Source organism: Populus trichocarpa, chromosome 2 (assembly GCF_000002775.5).
Source record: "Populus trichocarpa isolate Nisqually-1 chromosome 2, P.trichocarpa_v4.1, whole genome shotgun sequence".
NCBI lineage: Eukaryota > Viridiplantae > Streptophyta > Magnoliopsida > Malpighiales > Salicaceae > Populus > Populus trichocarpa.
The window spans coordinates 1,584,967-1,605,873 of record NC_037286.2 but is presented as its reverse complement, the minus strand read 5'-3'; the positions used below and the strand labels follow the sequence as shown (position 1 = coordinate 1,605,873).

General features: G+C 31.7%; 1 protein-coding gene across 1 annotated transcript; it reads left to right on the top strand.

Moving 5' to 3' along the window:
* Positions 1-7,132: 7,132 nt before the first annotated feature.
* Positions 7,133-9,751, top strand: LOC7490660 (DNA-directed RNA polymerase I subunit rpa43). Its single transcript, XM_002301952.4, has 6 exons — positions 7,133-7,328; positions 7,405-7,556; positions 7,714-7,823; positions 7,936-8,021; positions 9,164-9,265; positions 9,352-9,751. Exons 1-6 carry the CDS (start codon positions 7,219-7,221, stop codon positions 9,488-9,490), a joined length of 699 nt encoding a protein of 232 aa, XP_002301988.3. The 5' UTR covers positions 7,133-7,218; the 3' UTR covers positions 9,491-9,751.
* The last annotated feature ends 11,156 nt before the right edge of the window (positions 9,752-20,907 follow it).

Genomic DNA, 20,907 nt, shown 5'->3' with positions numbered 1-20,907 from the left:
TAATCAGGCAATTTTTTTTTATTTGAATGGTTAAAATTACTAAAATACCGAAAGGTATCCAAGCCCTGAAATAAAAAACAGATCCATGCTTCAATGCTTCAAGGTCACATCCAGGCAAAGACAAGGTTATATCCTTAAAATAACCTCATCACATCTTCCTTAATCTCAATAAATGTAACTTTTAGGGGCTGGTATGACATTTAATAAATTATATTTAATCTTTAAAAATTTCAAGTTCAGAGTTTTTTAAAACTGATAAAAACATAAATCAGCCTATAAAAAAAATGTAATATAAAAATATAATTTAATAATATTTAATGCTCAAACTGATAAAAAAATACTCATTAATGCTAAAAAAAACAAATAATGACTATTTGCTCAGTTAGTATTGTAATAGAGATTGTTTTTAAAATATTTTTTATTTGATGTACACAATTTTTTTTATTTTTATTTCACCAGTCACTACTAATAATTTAATTATTTTTCTTACTAATATCTAACTTTTCAATCTATTACAATATCATATCCTTGCAAACCAACCTCTACATCTTTAAAAATTAAGATTATAATAATTATTCTTTTTTATTTTCTTAATATCCTCCCCAACATAGCCTTAGATTTTAGAAGAGGCAGACACAATGCAGTGGTAGTTTTGTAATAAAGTTAACATACGAGGACACTTCAACTACCTCTCCCCGCCCAAGAAAAAACAAAATCAAAAAAATCAAATCAACCCTGTCTTCTCTCTTCTCTCTACCTGTCCTCTCCCTGGAAAACATGAGCCCCGATGATGTTCGGCAAGGCCGTCCCAGAGACCCATCCCTGGGGCAGTGATTTTTTTCACTCTGGTCGGAAATTCCACGGAATGCATATCATGTATTGTCTGATTTATTAGAACAATCCACTTTTCATTCTTTGATGTTCTTGAATTTCCACGTAACTAAAACCCAACCCTCTTGCTGGTAAGATGAATGGATGGATGGCAGGGAAAGGAAAGTCGTGATGAAGGGATCAAACAATAGTTATCACACTGGCCCGTGGATTGACGGGGTTGTTGAAATTTAACAAAATACCCTTTCAAAATAGTCAGCATCGAAAATGATTTGTGAAATGAATTTAGTAAATAGTTACAGTTTCAAAAAAAAAAACTCAATAAAAATTATAAATTTTAATAAAATATATGCGAAATTATAAAATATTAATTAATTAAACATTTTCAAAGCTATAATTAAAACGAATCGCAATTTTAACCACGTCTTGCATACTGCTCTGAACGGCTGCCCCTCCAGATCTGGCAGTCCAAGGATCGCCACTTGATGCGCACACAAATTTATACGGAGGTGGAGTATGATCGGACGGCCGAGACGTGACGCTAAAATCGAGTGGCACGCGGAGTAGAAAACATTTGGACTCTCTCCTCTCTCTGGACAGAATCTAGCTTCGACGGCTTCGACACTTAACTCGCCGTACCAAGCACTTGATTTCACATGGCTAATTCATATGTCCAGACACACCATTGATATTTTTCCACGTGTAAATCACGGAAATGATCTCGTCTGATTTTACGAATGTGGGACCACCAAGCTGATCTTGTTATTTTACGTGTTAATCCTATTTTATTGATATTTGACTCCATACGTAGATTAATTAAGCCATTAACATCAACTTAATCAAATCTCCTAGGTCGTATGATGGTGGGTCCTACCCTGGTGACATCACCTACAAGGTAGCCTTCTCATTGTCAAGGGTGGGGATCGGAAAGTGTTCACCTAATTGTTATCAAATCCAGCCGGCGGGTTAATCCGGTGATCAAGACCTGACCCAAGTCATCACGTGATGTAATCAAAAGTCAGTTATGATATTTTTTTTATATAAAAAAACAATATATTTTAATTTTTATAAAAAATATTAAAATAAAATCATTTCAAATTATTTATATTAATCTATTTGACCGGCTACTTTAAATCACATAAAAATTTAATAATGTTGATTCAATAAAAATAAGCTAGTTCCACAATTCATTTCGTGGCCCCCATAAAATAGATTTCAAATCTTAAAGAAATTTGAGCGAACTTGACGTCTATTAAGTAATATACTACAACTCGAAATTCACTGTAGTTAAAGTTTTTTTTTTTTTTTTTAGGAATAGTTTTTTTCGTTTTTTTTTCAGTTTTTTTTTTTCGTTTTTTTTTTCAGTTTTTTTTCGTTTTTTTTCTTGCTTTTTTTTCTTGTTTTTGGTTTTATTTTTTTATAGCAGTTTTTTTCTTTTTGTTTTTTTTTTACATTTTTTTTTAACGCATAGGTTTTTCACTGTAGCAGTTTTGTTTTTTTTCCTCGCTTTTGTTTTTTTTGTTTTTTTACATATAATGTATCGCTGTGCGCACAGTGAAACACTTGATTTTTTTGTTGTTTTTTTTTTCTTTTTTTTTCGTTTTCCCTATGAGTTTTTTTTTTTTTTGCCTTTTTCTTTGTGTTTTTTTTTTAATGAATTTTTTTTTGTTTAATTTAGTTTGTTAATGTAAAAAAAAAATTTAATTTAGTTATCATATTTTCATTACACGAATCTCAGTTTTTTTTCTATATTAAGCTGGTTGAAAACTTAACTTTGTAGCTTTTTTCAAAAAAAAAAAATATTATGGATTACTACAATTTTTCCCTTGCATGATTTTTGTTTGGTTGCAATGTTTCCCCTACATGTTTATTTTTTTTTTTTTTCATTTTTTTTTGCAATTTTTTTTTCGTTTTTTTTTTCTATTGCATTTTTTTTCGTTTTTGGTTTTGTTTTTCTGTAGCAGTTTTTCCTTTTTTTTGTTTTTTTGTTTTTACATGTTTTTTTTAACGCGTGGGTTTTTCACTATAGCAGTTTTATTTATTTTTCCTCGCTTTTGTTTCTTCTATTTTTTACATATAATGTGTCGCTGTGCACACAGTGAAACACTTGATTTATTTTTTTCATTTTGCCTATGGGGTTTTGTTTTTTTGCTTTTTTCTTTGTGTTTTTTTTTCTTTTAATGAATTTTTTTTGTTTAATTTAGTTTGTTAATGTGAAATTTTTTTTTTAATTTAGTTATCATACTTTTATTACACAGATCTCGGTTTTTTTTCTATATTAAGTTGGTTGAGAACTTAACTTTGTAGCTTTTTTCAAAAAGAAAAAAAAAATACTATGGATTACTACAGTGTTTCCCTTGCATAATTTTTGTTTGACTGCAATGTTTCCCCCAAATGTTTATTTTTTAAATTATCTTTGTTAAATTTATTTTTTTTAATATTGAGTTGGTTGAAAATTTAGCTTAGCTTTAGCTTTCCCCACGTTTTTTCATTATAATTATTATTATATTGTATTATATTATATGACTGTTTTTTTCTTTTGTTTTTTCTTTTTAATTTTTTTTAATGAATTTTTTTTGTTTGATTTATTTTGTTAATGTTAAATTTTTTTTTATTTAATTATCATATTTTCATGATACGAATCTCGGATTTTATAGGTTAACCTGATTTAACGAGTTATTTTTTTTCATTTAGTTTAGTTTGTTAAAGTTAATTTTCTTTCTATTTAATTACCAGATTTTCATGACATGTATCCTGGGCTTGACGGGTTAACTTGGTTTGATGGGTTAACCCGGTTAATTCTGGGTAAACCCGTCATTTTTTTTTTCTATTTAGCTATCAAACTTTCATGACGCAAATCTCAGGTTTTACGGGGTAACCTGGTTTAAAGGGTTAACCCAATTAATTCAATTTTTTTTCTTTTTCTTCATTAGTTTTTTTCTTTCTGTTGATTTTTTTAATTACTCTATTTAATTATCACACTTTTATTACACGACCTTATAGCCAGACCCATATCCAATATTCTTGGGTCTGGTGTTACTGGGTCATGTAAGTTTAATTTTATTATTAATATTATAAATATTACTCTTAGGTCAGACGTTGCAGCCACCCAAGATTCTTGGGTATAACTTTGCAGAAAAATCTAAGATTTTTCAATTTTTATTTTTTAAAATATTTTTTATAAAAAAAAATAACCCGCGGCATCGCGCGGGTATCAAAGCTAGTCATTACTGGTGGTGTGTATAGATACATGGTCTTATTGTTTATGTTTAGAATTGTAGTAAGATTATATTTTAAATTATTATTTTTGTTTGAAAATGTATTTAAATGATATATTTTTTAATTTTAATTTTAATATTAATATATTAAAACAGAAAAAAAATAATTTTTTCAAAAACATGATTTAATCACTCAAATGTAGCTGGAATAGCTGATGAGGTGTCACAAATCACTCAAACGTAGCTGGAATAGCTGATGAGGTGTCACAAAGCTACCGAGGGCTGTGATCCTATTACATTATGCCCCGAGGCACTAATGAGGTTTACTCATTTCCCATCCCTAATTATAGTAGGGTCAATGCCTAATGATGCGATCTTTCTAGAATAAAGAGACATGGAAGGCATGGCATGCGACAATCATCCTATAAAATTCCTTAATTATGTTTATGTTTGGTTTATTATTTTGTCTTTTGGCAAAGTAATTTATATATTTTTTTTTAGAAAAAAAGATTTTTAAGTCAATTTATAAGACAATCAAAACTAAACAAACATTTATACGAGCTTAGAATATACGTCGTATATCAGTTTAATATTTTAAACCAGATAAATTTATTAAAATGCTGGTCATAATATTTCATTTTTTTTAGAAAAAGGAATAACTTTTTAGACCGCCTCGCCAGCGACCGTCATTGTATGACTAGTCGCCCCTCTAGGGTTTAAGAGATATATGGGGCTAATCCATCAAGTTGAGATGGGTTAGATAGATGATCACTGCCTGGGCTTTACAGAACAAGCAAATGATTGGGAAGATTTTTAGCTTTTCATTAACGTAAAAACAAAAGCATTAAACGGGGATTAAAGAACAGAATCATCACATAGAAATTCTCCATAGATTTTTTATGCGATTCATGCAAAAAAAGAAGAGGAGGAGGAGGAGGAGGAGGAGGAGGAGGAGGAGGAAGGAAGGGGTCCACCAGTGATAATTGACGATGAAAGAAAGCTACAAAGTGAGCGTGGCACAAGGGGACATGGAAGCAGTGTATCGTGTAGGGATGTGAGGGGACATTGGCTTCTGAATCTTCTGATGGGAAGGGGACTCCGTTTTGTCTCTTTAGTATTCCACCATCGCTTTATCATTCATCGAGCCATATTCTCGTCGGCCATTCATCATTCAAGGTTGCTTTATGGCCTTTTTCATTAGAGGAGGAGGACAGAAAAGGGCCTTCTCTTTCCCATGTTTCCTCCCTCTAGTGATTGATCACTCACCTTTTCTTTTCTCTTTTTAAATTTCGATGGACTTCTTGCATGGGTATGGTCTGGTCTTCTGCTAAAAAATCAAACCCCCCTTGTCCTCGTGGAAATCTCTTCGAGTCTGCAAGGCGTTGCTCCGGTTGGATGAGACTTTGAGATTAGAGTGCCTAGATTGAACCGCTAATTAATAATTGAATAAAACCACTGGCTTCTTGTTAATAAAATTTTGTTTTTATGTTTTAAAAATAATTTAAAATATATATATTTATTTTAATTTAGATTAGTTTGATATATTGATAAAATATAATTTTTTAAAAATAAAAAAAATATTATTTTAATACAATTTTAAACGAAAAATACTTTAAAAAAAATCACTACAACACTTTCATATACTTTTTAAGTTGTGTTTTGTAGCATAGCTCAACCTTTTTTTTTACATTAAGAAAAATATCTTTTAAGTATTTTTTATGATTTTAATGTACTAGAGTAAAGAAAAGTTATTTAAATATATTTTCAATTAAAAAAAATATACATTGTATTATCAAATATATAAAGGTATTGCTTAACATTGCAGTGATAATTGTTTTTCAAAATATTTTTTATTTGAAAATACATTAATATAATATTTTTTTATTTTTTAAAATTTATTTTTGACATCAACTTATTAAAATAATCAAAAAATTATTTGTAAAATATTAATTTAAAATACAAAAAATAATTTTTAAAAAACAAAGCCTTGGCTTAAACAATCACACTCCAAGTTATTAATCCAATGAGCTACTACTTTCTTTCCGCATGAAAAAGAAAGGTTTATCTCAACTTCAAGCATTTTTTAAATTTATTTTTAATACTATCATCTCAAAATGATTTAAAAATATAAAAATATAAAAATTAAAAAATATTCAATGTCTTATACAAAAAACGCTTTCAAACAAGAAAAACAAACACACCTTATCCCGTGAGTTTTAACCTTGATTTGCATCCAATCAAAATCGTGTTTGGCTACCCAGCTGGGCCACGTTTTTGCGAAGGTAACTACACATGTACACGCTTGCAAAGTATGTTTATGTTTCTTAGTGGACATTTATGGTTTCCATTTCGCATAAAAAGAGCTGATTTTATGCACTTATGTTTTGCATACTTCTACACCACGGCAAGTCTCTTTCTGTAGACTCTCATCGACAGCCTTTGCACTTTCTAATTCCTGCATAAAATGTCAACATTTGCGGCCATTGGAGTACCTGCTCACCAAGAGGCATGCCTTCATGGTTATCATCAAGAATATATAGTCTATCAAGGGCCGTCCTTATCATTATCGTTTTGATGCGTGGATTTTAATAATATATCCAAAAAAACAAAAAAAATATTATATTAATATATTTTCAAACAACAAATAATATAAAAAATAATCATTATAACAATACTAAACCATGTTTAGCCAACTACCTATGCAGAGTAACCAAAGCTAACTCTAAGCTTATTACAAGCAGTGATGCCTCGATGGATCTTCCCTACAAGCTTATTGTAAAGATATTTTAATTTATAATGATATAAAAATAGGAGGAATAAAAAACTTCAAAAAAAATATTCTCACAAGGAAAATGGAAAACAGAAAAGAGAACGTCGGACCTTTTGTGGAAGAAAAGGAAACGAGCCTATTGCTCTACCCGGCCTGAAACCTAGCCCATCAAATTCTAAAGACAACTCATTTAACCTTTACCTATTCTTAACAGATCCAAACCCGTAGGCCCAATATACTCAGGCCCAATATCTCTCATCACCGTCGTGAAACCTTGACCCAACAATCCGTGCTTAGCTTTCTCTGGGTTTTTTCCAGGCTTTTGCAGCTTCCAATGAAAGCCCTAGTCCCCAAAATCCTTAAAATCCAAATCCAAATCCAAAAATTCAGCTCTCAACAATGGAGGGATTGAGCAAATCGGTAGCCGATTTGATAGTTTACGAGCATCCATCGCAGAGCAAGGATGTCGACAAAGCAATCCTCCGTGAACTCAGCTCTCTCCTCTTCAAGTCTGTTTCTTTACCCTTTCACTTTATATTGAACTGTAGATTTTTGGTGTTTTTTCTCAAGGGTTTTTTTTTGCAGATATTCTCAGGCTTTCGATGGAGTTGTACTGGCTTACAGTGTTGAGCCTCAAGATAAATGTGCGAGAATTCTCTCTGGGGTTCACCCTTATCTTGGTGTCAGACTACAAGCAAACATGTTAATCTTCTCGCCGAAGCCGAACATGCTTTTAGGTTTTTTTCTTGCCTCTTCATGTGAATTTTCTGTCTGTTAATGTTATAGTGCATGTATGTGTCGTGTTCTGGATAGTAGAGTGGAGTTCATTTAGAATTGATGCTGAAGTGTGGGGTTTTTGTCGATTCACTTAATGCTTGTTTACTGATCTTATAGAGGGGAAGGTGGTGAAGCTTACGCGGGAATCTATTCATTGCATTGTTCTTGGTTTCTCATCTGCAATTGTAACAGATGAAAATATCCGCAACGAGTTAAAGTATAAATCTGTATGTATATCTATACACTTGTACTTTGAAGTTCTTACCTTTTCGTTTCTGCAACTAGAGAGTTGATGTCTCGCTGGCTTTGTGCTTACTTTGTGTGTATTATTTGTTTTAGAAACATGGCGAGGGGGTATATGTGAGCAGATATCACAAGCGACATGTGATAAAGGTTGGAGCTGTGCTACGTTTTGTTGTCAAGAGGTGATGGATTATGTTCTTTATTGTTATATTTTAAAATGGCCTGATTTCTGTGAACAGACGGTCCTTTTCCTTCCTGGTCTATTTATTCTGTTTTCTCAACCCACTCACTGTCTTGATGGAAAGGTACACCACATGGAAACACACACTTTCAGTCGGTCTCATTAAGGTTTCTAAAACTGAATTTGGATGTTCTTGCTCCTTGAAAGATGCAAGAGTATTCATTTACGGTTCATTTTAGCATCAGTACCATAAAAAAAGATATCTTTATGGAACAAAATATCAGCCAGTTAATTTTTAGTAACATAATTGTTGATGGGCATGCGGAGTGCACCTAAATCATTGGAGGTGTATTGTGGGGAGTTTGACATCCACTTTCTTAGATTTTATTTATCTGGAAGATTGTGCTTGGAGAGAGGTCGGCAGATAGGACTACTGGTTGCTTTCAAGACCCTGGTTTTACGGTGGCCCAAAAAGAAAAATGTGCAAACATTATTTATCAACACTTCTGTTTTAGGCACTAACATATCACATATGTGATTTTTGCTATATCTAGTTACTTTCTCCTCTCTTTTTTTCTGCAAGGATTGCAAGAAGCTCACAAACGACTACATTACCTAATTATCAGAATGTGAATGATGAAACAGCCTCACAGTGTGCCTTCTCTTTTTGGTTAGAATTTTAAGAGGATCACGACAAGACATGCCTAGTTTACTCATTGCCCTTAGTCTAATTGACTGACTGCTTAGTTTACTCGTGCCCTCGGTCTACTAGATAGAATGAAAATTGTGGATTTAACTGTAACATTTGACACTTTGCTGTTGCTTAAATTTTAAATCCTGTCAAGCTTGTTGTTTTTTCCTGCAAATTGTGGTGTTGCTTTCCGTGCATCCAGCTACTCTGGTTGTGTAATACAAATAACTGTGATAAACTGTTTGGGGTGTCAAATGTCAAGTCCCAACATATCAAACTGAACCAAGTCTCTCGAGTCTCAACATATTAACTGTGATAAACTCCCTGCTGCATGTTCCCCTGTTATGAAATCGGGTTGATTCAGTAATTTTATTGAGACCTATACATCATAAAATAGATTTTATTTCGCTGACTTCTCTTTATAAATGTTTGAATTTTGTTGATTTTTGCAGCTTGGATGAGGAAATACTACACATTTCAGGATCCTTGATTCCAGCCAATACTGGAAGTGTTCATTGGTTGGATAAATATTATGTGGATGCTGGAACTGACAGGTTTTCAACTGAACTCGCAGCTCCAAACTTTGGACGAATTTGTTTCCAAGTTTTTGGATTTTAACTTTTAGTTGACTTTCTATCAGTAACAAGAAGGCAAGGAGACAGATTGAGGAAGAAGTTGAAATGCAAGAGCAGGTCATTGTAGGCGGAGAGACATTGCCTTTGGTTAATGACCACGAAGTCAAGAGGTCAAAGAAACGTAGAAGAGCAGAAGATCAATGAAGGCTGTTGTTGCTTCCTGGTTGTTTACCATTCTCGTTGTATCTTTTTGATCCCAGTCTGTTGTATAATCAGTCAAACAGTTTTAATTCCTATACAAAATCTTTTTTTTCATCCATTTGTATTCGGGGTTGAATTGTTATTCCTACCTATTTATTCTTAACCCCAACATTGATTAACATTGACCTCTCACCAAGTACATCTCTCGGGATACAATTTGTTGTAAATACAAATATTTTACTTAAAGTAATTTGAATTTCTGTAGAGGTGGCACGAAGCCTTGTAGAAGTGGAATTCTAGATACCAAGACTTCTATCGTGTTACATTGTTTGCTAAGATTATTATGCTGTAGGCAAATGAAAGGGATGGATGTGCCATGCGTGAAAGATATTGTCTAGGCTCATTGAGTCGAGTGATCACGCAATGTCCAAAAAAAGGAACTAGTGGAGGTTTGGTTTGCGGTGGCCGACCTACACTTGTCGCCAGATGGTCTTCATCAACCAATCTGGACGATGCTCAGAGGTTGAACCTTTGGTGATTCTCCATCATGTTGGATAACAACACTCTGTAAACTACATCTATATGGCCAGGTGTCAAAAACATAGGCCTCTGGAGATTTCGTCAATCTAATTTCTTGATCAATCACATAAAAGTTGGAGGACATCTAGTGTTGGTTTGTCAATCATTTTTTGCGAGGATTTGGGTGTGCAAAAGTACATTCCATTGGCACCATGTACTTATGATTGGCATGGCAGCTGCATATCCATTTTGCCTCCCATAAAACCACTACAGATTAAAAACAAATCGGTATTGGTGGAAGCAAGATCAATTTTAGCATCATCACGAGGTATGGGGTTTCTTTCATTCAACACCCCATATTCGATCATGGGCCCATGTAATATTTCAGCATATAGTAGATGTGAACATTGATATATAAATTGGGGATGAGGTGAGAAAGCTGGGTGAGAGAAGGCTGGTTTTTTCTGGTTGGTGATCAATGATTCTCACTTCCTTCCAACTCCCATGTGAGAGTTTGCTTATTAAAATCAGAAGAATACAGAGAAGATCATGACAAACTTTCCCCTCATAATCCGGTCTTGTAACATGCTATCTTAGCTTACCAAAAGCATGAAGTCTAAATCTTAATTTCTTCTCGATGAGAATTTTAACCTCTCTTCTTATGAGACATTTAGCAGCCTGGTGGCATGTGTATGAGAGAAGGGTGTAGTAGTTAACATCGCATCTTTGTTTGGTTCACGTCGCCTTATTTCACCCACTTCTGACAAGCATTTTCTTACTTTGAAACTTTGTGATTAGTTTGGTTTTCGAAAATCTTTTATAGATACGAAGATGATATTGCCCCTTCGTTATAATGGAATTTCTGGTTTCGAGATAATTTTAAAACCCTCCTCCCTTCTCATGCATGCTGAGGTGAATTGCATTTCGCCTAGTACAAGAAGCTTCTTAAACGAAGAAGAGGGGTTATTTGGAGTAAATTAAGCTCATGTCGAGTTTTGGTTACTGTTTCGATACAGAAATCAAGAAAAAACATGTTTCAATATATTATTTATTTTAAAAATATATAAATTCACTCTAAAAACACATATTTATTTAGTATTTTTATTTCTTTAACCAAATATATATTTCTTTATTTTTTTATACCAAAACAATAATCAAATACCATTGTATGTAATGATTGTCTTTATTAAAATATAAGGTTGTAGGTTTAAAAAATACAAATAAATATATATGTTGATGATTTCAACTGTCTTACTTCTACAAAAAAAAAAAAAAAAGAATTTTAAAACAGAAAATTAACTAAACCTTAGAAAGTATATCAAGCTTTGGAACCGATGGTTGTACGTTAATCCCTAATAATAATAATCAAACATTCTTCAACAACAAAGAAGTTTCGACTTTATATTATATGGTTGTCCTTGTTATAATATAAGGTCGTAGTTTTATTTATATACATGAGGCATGCTAGAGTCTTGTAGGTCAATTTGATTAATACGCTTTACTATAAAAAAATATACCGGGTAGGCCAATAACCATCAACGTCCTCTTGCGACCTTAATTCTTCGTAATATCAAGAAAGAACATCAATCATTTTCAATCATTTGAAATAAATAAAAATTAAAATTGTAAAGGAATGATTGGCACTTGAGAGCACTTTGACTTCAACTTCCTACCCACCTAGGCTTGCCTCTTGCACCATACACTCCACCCTCCACCCTCCACCCTCCACCCTCCACCCATAGCCCATTGAAAAAGAGGTCTCGCACGTTCATCATTGTGTTCCCTAATCAAGTCAAATATTTAGATCGATGACTAAATCTGTTATTAAGAGTAGTTGGGTCTTAAATTCACTCTAATCATCATCACTGTGAAAATTATGTTTAGGGGAGTGTGAGTTAGCATAATGTGAAATATATGAATGGAAATTCACATAAAAAACAATATTTTGATGTTTTTTCAAATAAAAAATTAATTAAAAAACAGATTTTTATGAAAAAACAAGTTTTTTTAATTAAAAAAAGACACTCATAAATAAGTCCACCATTGAATTAAATTAGGGAGGCAGTTGATAGAAGTTCTAAAACAGCCAACTATACATATATACATATGTGTGTGAGTTTAATAATGTAGCAGCCTCGTCTTCTATATTTTTTTTTTCTTAATTCAAACTTTTGCCCATGTCATGTTCAAGAAAGTTTGGTTTCATTCAATTAAAACTTCATGAATTTCTCCTCTTCACGACTGCAATATTTTTTCAAGCATGAGAGAGAAGGCAATGGTACGGCAGTTTGTGGAATTTTGAAGGCATGGGTGTTCTGGGCTCTCGGTATCTGTACGGATCTCTTGGGAATTAGCGATCAAAAAATAGTAGTTAACTCCTTACATGCCTCGCGCAATGCCGCGGGTCAATTATTTTTTACATTTTATAAAAAGTTAAGATCTAAAAGTATTAGATTTTTTTGCAAAATTATACCCAAGAATCTTAGGTTTAGTTGCAACGCCTAATCCAAGAGTAATATTTATAATATTAATAATAACATTAAACTTGCATGGCCTAAATTTAAGTGGGTTTGACTGCAATACAAACCCAATAGCATTGGATGTGGGTCTAGCTGCAAGGTCGTGTCATAAATGTGTGATAATTAAATAGATTAGTTAAAAAGAAAAAAATAAAGAAAAAAAACCAACAGGAAAATAAAAACTAATGAAGAAAAAGAAAAAAAATATGAATTAACTAGGTTAACCCTTCAAACCAGGTTAACCCTTCATACCTTGAATTCGCATCGTGAAAGTTTGATAATTAAAAAGGAAAAAAAACAAACTAATGGGTTAACCCAGAATTAACTGGGCTAACTCGTCAAATCAGGTTAACCTGTCAAACCCGGAATCCTTGTCATGAAAGTTTGATAACTAAATAGAAAAAAAATTAACATTAACAATTTAAATTAAACAAAAAAAATTAATTAAAAAGAAAAAAACAAAAGGATGAACCTTTTCACTGTAGACTGCACTGTGCAGTCCATAGTCAAATGTATAAAAACAAAAAAAAAAAAAAAAAAAAAACTAAAGGCATCAGCGGAGAACTACTTAGAAAAAAATTTAATATCAATAAACTAAATTAATTAAAAATAAAAAATAAAAGAAAAAAAACCTCTAAGAAGAAAAAAAACTAAATAGAAAGAAATTTAACGTTAACAAACTAAACTAAATGAAAAAAAATAATTAAAAAGAAAAAAAAAATTTCAGGTTAACTCGTCAAACCAGGTTAACCCGTTAAACCCGGGATCCGTGTCATGAATGTCTGGTAACTAAATAAAAAAAGTGAACATTAACAAACTAAACTAAACGAAAAAAATTAAAAAAAATCCGGGTTAACTCGTCAAACCATATTAACCCGTTAAACCTAGGATCTGTGTCATGAAAATCTGATAACTAAATAAAAAAATTTTAACATTAACAAACTAAATTAATTAAAAAAAAATTCTGAAAATAAAAAACAAAAAAAAATTGACGAGTCAACCCAGAATTAACTGGGTTCACCCGTGAAACCAGGTTAACCCGTGAAAACTCGAGATATGTGTCATGAAAGTCTGATAACTAAATAGAAAGAAATTTAACATTAACAAACTAAACTAAATGAAAAAAATTAATGAAAAAGAAAAAAAGCAAAAAAAATATATTTCTGGGTTAACTTGTCAAATCAGGTTAACCCGTTAAATCCGGAAAACGTGTCATGAAAATCTAATAACTAAATAAAAAAAAATTTAACATTAATAAACCAAATTAAACAAAAAAATTTTGTTAGAAGAAAAAAAATAAAGAAAGAAGCCAAAAAAAATCCCGAAAGGCATAAAAAACAGCTAAAAAAATAAGACAACTTAAAAAAAAAAAAAAAACGGATCAGTGTTTTACTGTGGACTGCTCTGTGCAGTTCACAGTAAAACACTGATCCGTTTTTGTATATGTTACAATTAATTAAAAAGAAAAGAAAAAAAATTTAGGTTAACTCGTCAAATTAGGTTAACCCGTCAAACCCGGGATCCGTGTTATGAAAATTTGATAACTAAAATTGACGGGTCAACCCAGAATTAACTGGGTTCACCCGTGAAACCTGGTTAACCCGTGAAACTCGAGATATGTGTCATGAAAGTCTAATAACTAAATAGAAAGAAATTTCACATTAACAAACTAAACTAAATGAAAAAAATGAATGAAAAAGAAAAAAAGCAAAAAAAATATATTTCTGGGTTAACTTGTCAAATCAGGTTAACCCGTTAAATCCGAAAAACGTGTCATGAAAGTCTGATAACTAAATAAAAAAATTTAACATTAATAAACCAAATTAAACAAAAAACTTTTGTTAGAAGAAAAAAAATAAAGAAAGAAGCCAAAAAAAATCCCGAAAGGCATAAAAAACAGCTAAAAAAATAAGACAACTTAAAAAAAAAAAAAAACGGATCAGTGTTTTACTGTGGACTGCACTGTGCAGTCCACAGTAAAACTCTGATCTGTTTTCGTATATGTTACAATTAATTAAAAAGAAAAAAAAAATTTGGGTTAACTCGTCAAATCAGGTTAACTCGTCAAACCCGGGATCCGTGTTATGAAAATTTGATAACTAAATAATAAAATTAACATTAACAAACTAAATTAAACAAAAAAAATTCATTAAAAGAAAAATACACAAAGAAAAAAGCAAAAAAAAAATCATAAAGGCAATAGAAAACAAAAAAAAAAACAGAAAAAATGAGAAAAAAAAAAAGAAAGAAGAAGAAGACAAAAAAAAATGAGAAAAAAAAAAAAAAAAACAGCTCATCTTTTACTGTGGACTGCACTGTGCAATCCACAGTAAAATAATGAGCCATTTTAGTTTTTTCTTAATGGTTTTAAAAGTAATTTTTATTTAAAAATATATTAAAATAATTTTCCCATATAAACATTCAAAAGTGAGTTCCCTATAAGCCATAGCCCATAACACCGCCTATATCTGTTGCGTGTAACTCCATAGTTATTAAAACTGATTCGAAAGTAGAACAGTGTTAAGGTTTGGATTCCAGAAGGAGTGATTTGTACAGATCCAATGTTCTTTAAATAAAAAAATTAAAATAATATTTTTTAATAAAAAATAACCGGGCTAACCAAATTAATTATCAATTTAAGTTTCTGATTAGGTTAAACCTGATTAATTTCTTCTCTTATTTTTTTCTCAATACAAACCTGTTTGCACTCCGGGTCGACTCGCTGTGCAGATCAGCTGGTTTTATAAATATTCAAAAGTGAACCTCCGTCCATAACATTGTGTGTCCTTGTCTCTTATGTACACCCAGGAATCAGTAGGCTTTGTATCAACCTTTAGAGGATTAAGATTCTGTATTCACCGTCCAATTTATGGTACGAAAAGGCTGGAACAAGAAGACTTTTTTGCTTTTATCGTGTGAGTGGACATAATGTTAATTAGGGCTAAAATCCAAGGAAGGAATATTAATTTAAACCCATGTAAGTGTTGAGTTCTCTTACGTAAGATAAAGGTTTGTTTTATTGAAATTCTGTGAGGTATGGTAGCTTGGTTCTGCAATAATATCAAGTGTACGTGCGAGTGCACTTCTATCTGTACTGTCTTCCCCTCCCCTCTGCTTGCAGAGGAGTGACATGATCGCATTAATCTGGCACGTTACAAGTTGTGCATATGATGTTGCTTAGCAGCGGTGGTGCAGGAGAAGTCATCGAGAGTCGAGACTACTGACAGCCATTGATGCTTGCTGCTACGAGTCCTCTGCTACTAGCTAAGCAAGGCGGTGTTCGACACAATTTTCGTATAGATGTGTTGAATTTTAAAATAAAAAATTATTTTAATATATTTTTAATTAAAAATATATTTTAAAAAACACCCGCCACTCTAAACAAACCAACTTACAAATTGCATGGATAGAAACCAAGGATCTTGCACACAACACGACCGGACTCCAATATTTACCAAAAAATATATTGATAATTTTGCTATACAACTAGAGTGAGTGTAGTGTCCAAAAATATATTGTAATAATAAATTGATAAATTTATTTTTTATAAAATTATTCAAAAATACTAAATTAAATGGTAAAATGATTTTTTCCATGTAATCTATTTATCATTTTTATTTTGATCGGGGTACAAAGATTTCTTTTATTTTTTAAACAATAAAATAGGTAAAAAATCAGATACTTTGTTTCCAGGTACTTTTCGGAGGCTTCAATCTTTTTTCACAATAAATTTACTAAATCACCCTCGGTATTAAAATTAATTTAGGTTTGTTGTGAGGGAATTTTCATATTGTTATCTGGTTTCTTGTTAAGATCGGATGAGTAGAGAGGCGGTCTTCAAAGTAATTAAAAAAAAATATTAAAAATTCAAACCTATCAGGCACCCTTTTCGAATGTGCATGCAGAGTTGTTCGGTATCAAGAATTTTCTTCCGCAGTGTCAATTGATGGCTCGCAGCGTCCTTTTCCTCTACAGAAGGCACGTGTTGGGTCGAGCTGGACAGATTGTCGCCAGAGCCGTTTCCTCCACATGATCGCTGGTGTGGGGTTGTAGCAGGAGGAAGATTTTGACATTGGATATTGTTTTAGAAAGAAGTTGAACTCGAGCCTTTTTTTTCTCCATTACTGTAAACATTTCCTTCTTCTTGAAAGGGAAAGTAGCGTAAAACTAACACTAAGTAAATCTTGTCTTGAATTGATGGCTCACCTCACCTGGAATTCATGGCTTTATATGTAGTCCCAGAAGATACACTAAGAGCGTGTTTGGCAGTGTGGTTGCGAGTGCTTTTCAAATAGCTTTTCGTGCCGAAATGCATGCCAATAATGTTTTTTTATTTTTTAAAAATCATTTTTAACATCAGCACATCAAAACGATCCAAAAAGTACAACCGCACTCAATTCCAGGTGAGCTCGATCGCTCATCAAAGTTCAAACAAAAGATTTCCTTCTTCTTGAAAGGGAAAGTAGCGTAAAACTAACACTAAGTAAATCTTGTCTTGAATTGATGGCTCACCTCACCTGGAATTCATGGCTTTATATGTAGTCCCAGAAGATACACTAAGAGCGTGTTTGACAGTGTGGTTGCGGGTGCTTTTCAAATAGCTTTTCGTGCCGAAATGCATGCCAATAATGTTTTTTTATTTTTTAAAAATCATTTTTAACATCAGCACATCAAAACGATCCAAAAAGTACAAACCGCACTCAATTTTAGCAAAAAAAAAAAAATTCAAATTTGGACGAAACGCAGGTACAAACGCAATACCAAACGTTCTCACAATGAGCCAAATTTATATTAAAGAATAATATTATACTTTTAAAATTTATAGATTAAGTTTTTGGACTAAATTAATTTATTAACATTGTATTAGAGTCTTGATAATAAAACAATCACAAGTTTAAATTTTCTATAATCTCTATTTATTTAATAAAAAATAAATATAACTTAATTAGTGTCATGAAAAATTTCTAGGAGGTTTTAAAGATTAGGAATTTTTTTATCTGAAAAAGCTGAAGTTTAAATTTCACTAGTTTTTATCTTAAAATTATTTTTTTTCATGAAGGGCATAATATTAATGTTTTTTTTAGGGGTCCAAGCCCCTGTTGTAAACTTTTTGAGTTTTTGTTATATACTATTTACATGAGCACAAAACAAGCTGTTGGCTTATATAAGCTTTACAAAGAGATAAAATCGAAACAAACAACCCCAAAAGCCCCTGCCAGTCACCCCGTGCCTCAGCTTAATGAGGTAAAACCGGATGGCATGAAGCGTAGAAGCTGATATTATGCAACTATATAGTGTTAATTAATTTTAACCAATTCTGAATTCTGATGCTCTTACTTTTGATTGGAAATTCGATGCCATCAGTATTTTATTTTGGTTCACAATACATGGCTGCCATCTTTTAAATATTGTTGACTTATTCCTCTTGCAGCATATGCATTATATATCAATAGCGTCAATGGCCAACCCGATGAGCTGGTCGATTCTCAGGCTCGAGTCTTTATAAAACCTGGAAGGATAGTGCTTTTGGCTCACAAATTTCTTAAAACATGCATGCTTAACATACATACATCTTACTGGTATAATGAAAACTACACGTACTGGATTTAGTTATATAGCAGGAGTGTTCTATAACAAATGGAAAAGAAAAGAGAAGGATCAAATGATCAACCGATCGGTTGAAATGTGAGGCTTCTTGGAGGACTGTAATTTGCCATCTATGAAGAATTAACATCTGTCATCATTTGTCTTCTTTTCATTTTCATTCGAAAAAAACGACTGTTAAAACAGTCCTGGACTCAGATTAGACAGTGCAGGGCCATTTTCATTCGTAATGTGATTGATTGCCAATGCATTTCATGCTTGGTCGATGATATCTATCATCTCGCCCCTCTGAAAACGAAGCTTGTTTTGAGGGTCAACTGCATGCCTGTGTTGGCTTTTTATGCCGACAATATACAGCGCTATCTGGCTGTAAGCAGCTGCTCAGGAGGGATGCACTTACCATTTTTTTGGGAATTAATATATATTTATAGATGATTAGATGGGTGTTAAACAGTTTGTCTCGTAACTGTCAAACTTAATTAAGGGTTTTGGTCACAGGGTTATATATTGGAACTCAAAATGATATCGGACAATTATTTTTTTTTTAAAAAAAAGCTTTTTCAAAGTTAATTATACTTGATTGACAAACACCATGTAAATTCATCCAGACAGATTTAATAACTACGATTTGTCTTCTAACGTACATGGAAATTGGAATTTATCGTTAATCTAGAAAAACAACAACATGTTGTTTCGTATATCACAGCAACCAAGCAGCTAGACAGGCAGGATATATAAACCTGGCAATTAATTGAATCAAGGTCGGGTGATTTTGAGACCAAGGCAGACTTATAATCAATTCCCCTAGTAAATTACCTACAAGAAGAACACGAGGTCGGATAAATTCAAAACCAGATCATCGACTACTTTTGAACTATAGTCTTAATCATAGACTGGCAATAGAATTCATGTGCATGCGTAGACATAATCTTCTCTCTGACATGATGATCGATTGTGAAGATAAATATGCTTTGGACCTTATATTTGAACTCTCAGTTTCTCTTGGAGCATCAAACGATATCTATGGTCGGTCATGTCTACAGTTAGTTTGTCACATTATTCTGTGATTTGTCTGGAGTCTGAACTGGAAGACAACCTCACGTTTGCATTATCTCAATGGTCTGTACTTGACCATAACATGGATGAACAGAAACAAATTAACCTTAGAAACCCACCCGGTACGTGTCACCCATCCATGAGCATTTTGTATAAGCCAAAAGTTGTTGATTTGTATATAAAATCCAAAGCATAACCTATGATAAAGTAGCTACTCGTGTTTTAATATAAAATTATTTTTAAAATCTTATTTAAAAATTTAAATTTTTATATTAATTTATAAAGTATCTATTCATGTTTTAACATGATATTAAAGCTATAATCTTGTAATTTTTAAATTTAAAAAATTTCTAGAAAATATATTAGAGAATAATATAAAATAATTTTAAAAATACTAACTAACTGTTCAATTTTTTTAATTGATATAATTATTTGATAATACTAACAAAGAGCCTCTAAACTGGCTTAGCATGTGCCAGCTACATAAACGGCAAGAAACTATCAACCTGCAAGCAAAATGGTCAGCCTAAACAAAACTTATTACAAGGATTTTAAAATTAATTAGGTTAGGGGATAAAAAGGTTGATTAAAAGTAGAGTTAGATTCCCAAAACAAACAACAAACAAAGATACATCTGTACAAACTAATAGCTAGTAATAATGACAACAGGTTTCTGTTGTAACTTAAACAATGGCAAACACACGTCCTCTTTCCACCTTCTAAAAGCAATCAACAGCCTATCATTCTTGTCCTTGTGATCCTTTTTCTTCGTCTGTCTCTCCCTTGTTCTTCTTTTTTTATTTTTATTTTGGTTAAAAAATAATTTATTTTTCATCGAGATAGCCATCGGACCCCAATATTATCACAGGAAAAACCAAGCCGTGATTTGAGTTAATTTGACTCTACATGTTCATGCATCCAGTTAATTGTCCATGACAACTGTTTGGCATATTTATGAGGAGATATTTTTTTAAATTACCCACATTCATGTTAGGAATATTTTAATACCTCTATCTAGTTGCTTAGAATAACATAAATTTCATGCATCATGAAAAACAAAAGTTCCCATATATGTCATAATATGAATGTTTGAGACTTGTTTTGAGTACAATACACTGAGAAATATAAAACAGTTTTCGATAATTGATGTTTAAACTACAAGTATAAGATTCGATTCGATGATTGATTTAAGTCGGCTCAATAAATTTAGGTTAACCTATGCTTTAAAAAAATATAAATTAATATTACCTTTTTTAAAAAATCAATATTTTAATTGATTCAATATAAATCAGATCATGATTCAATAAATTATCATATTGATTCACAAGTTATACCAAGTTTTATAATTATAGTATGCTAGAGAATAATATAAATTATATACTGGGATCTTGTCTAACACCTTAAATTTTTAGGTTGAATTGGTTTTTTAACATGATATCATAACTTTATTAATCAAACTGTTATGAGTTCAAATCTCATCATTTTTATTTTATTTGATAAAATTAAGTACAATATAGTGTAGATTTGTGTGTTTTGTAACGTAATTTTTATGTTTTTAAAAGATATTTTTTAATTAAAAATATATTAAAAAAAAATTTAAAAATTTATTTCTAATATAATTTCTTAAAAAATATATCCGGTCACGTAAACAAATATTCTGGAATCAAAGGAAGGAAAAGCCGAAGTTGATGCGATAGTATAGAAGAAAAAAGAAAAAAAAGT

Excerpts from the sequence above, each read along its gene's own strand:
- LOC7490660 (XM_002301952.4), top strand. The coding sequence starts at position 7,219 with ATGGAGGGATTGAGCAAATCGGTAGCCGATTTGATAGTTTACGAGCAT. Across the intron at positions 7,557-7,713 it reads GAAGCCGAACATGCTTTTAG|AGGGGAAGGTGGTGAAGCTT; the intron begins GTTTTTTTCTTG and ends CTGATCTTATAG. Across the intron at positions 8,022-9,163 it reads CTACGTTTTGTTGTCAAGAG|CTTGGATGAGGAAATACTAC; the intron begins GTGATGGATTAT and ends TGATTTTTGCAG.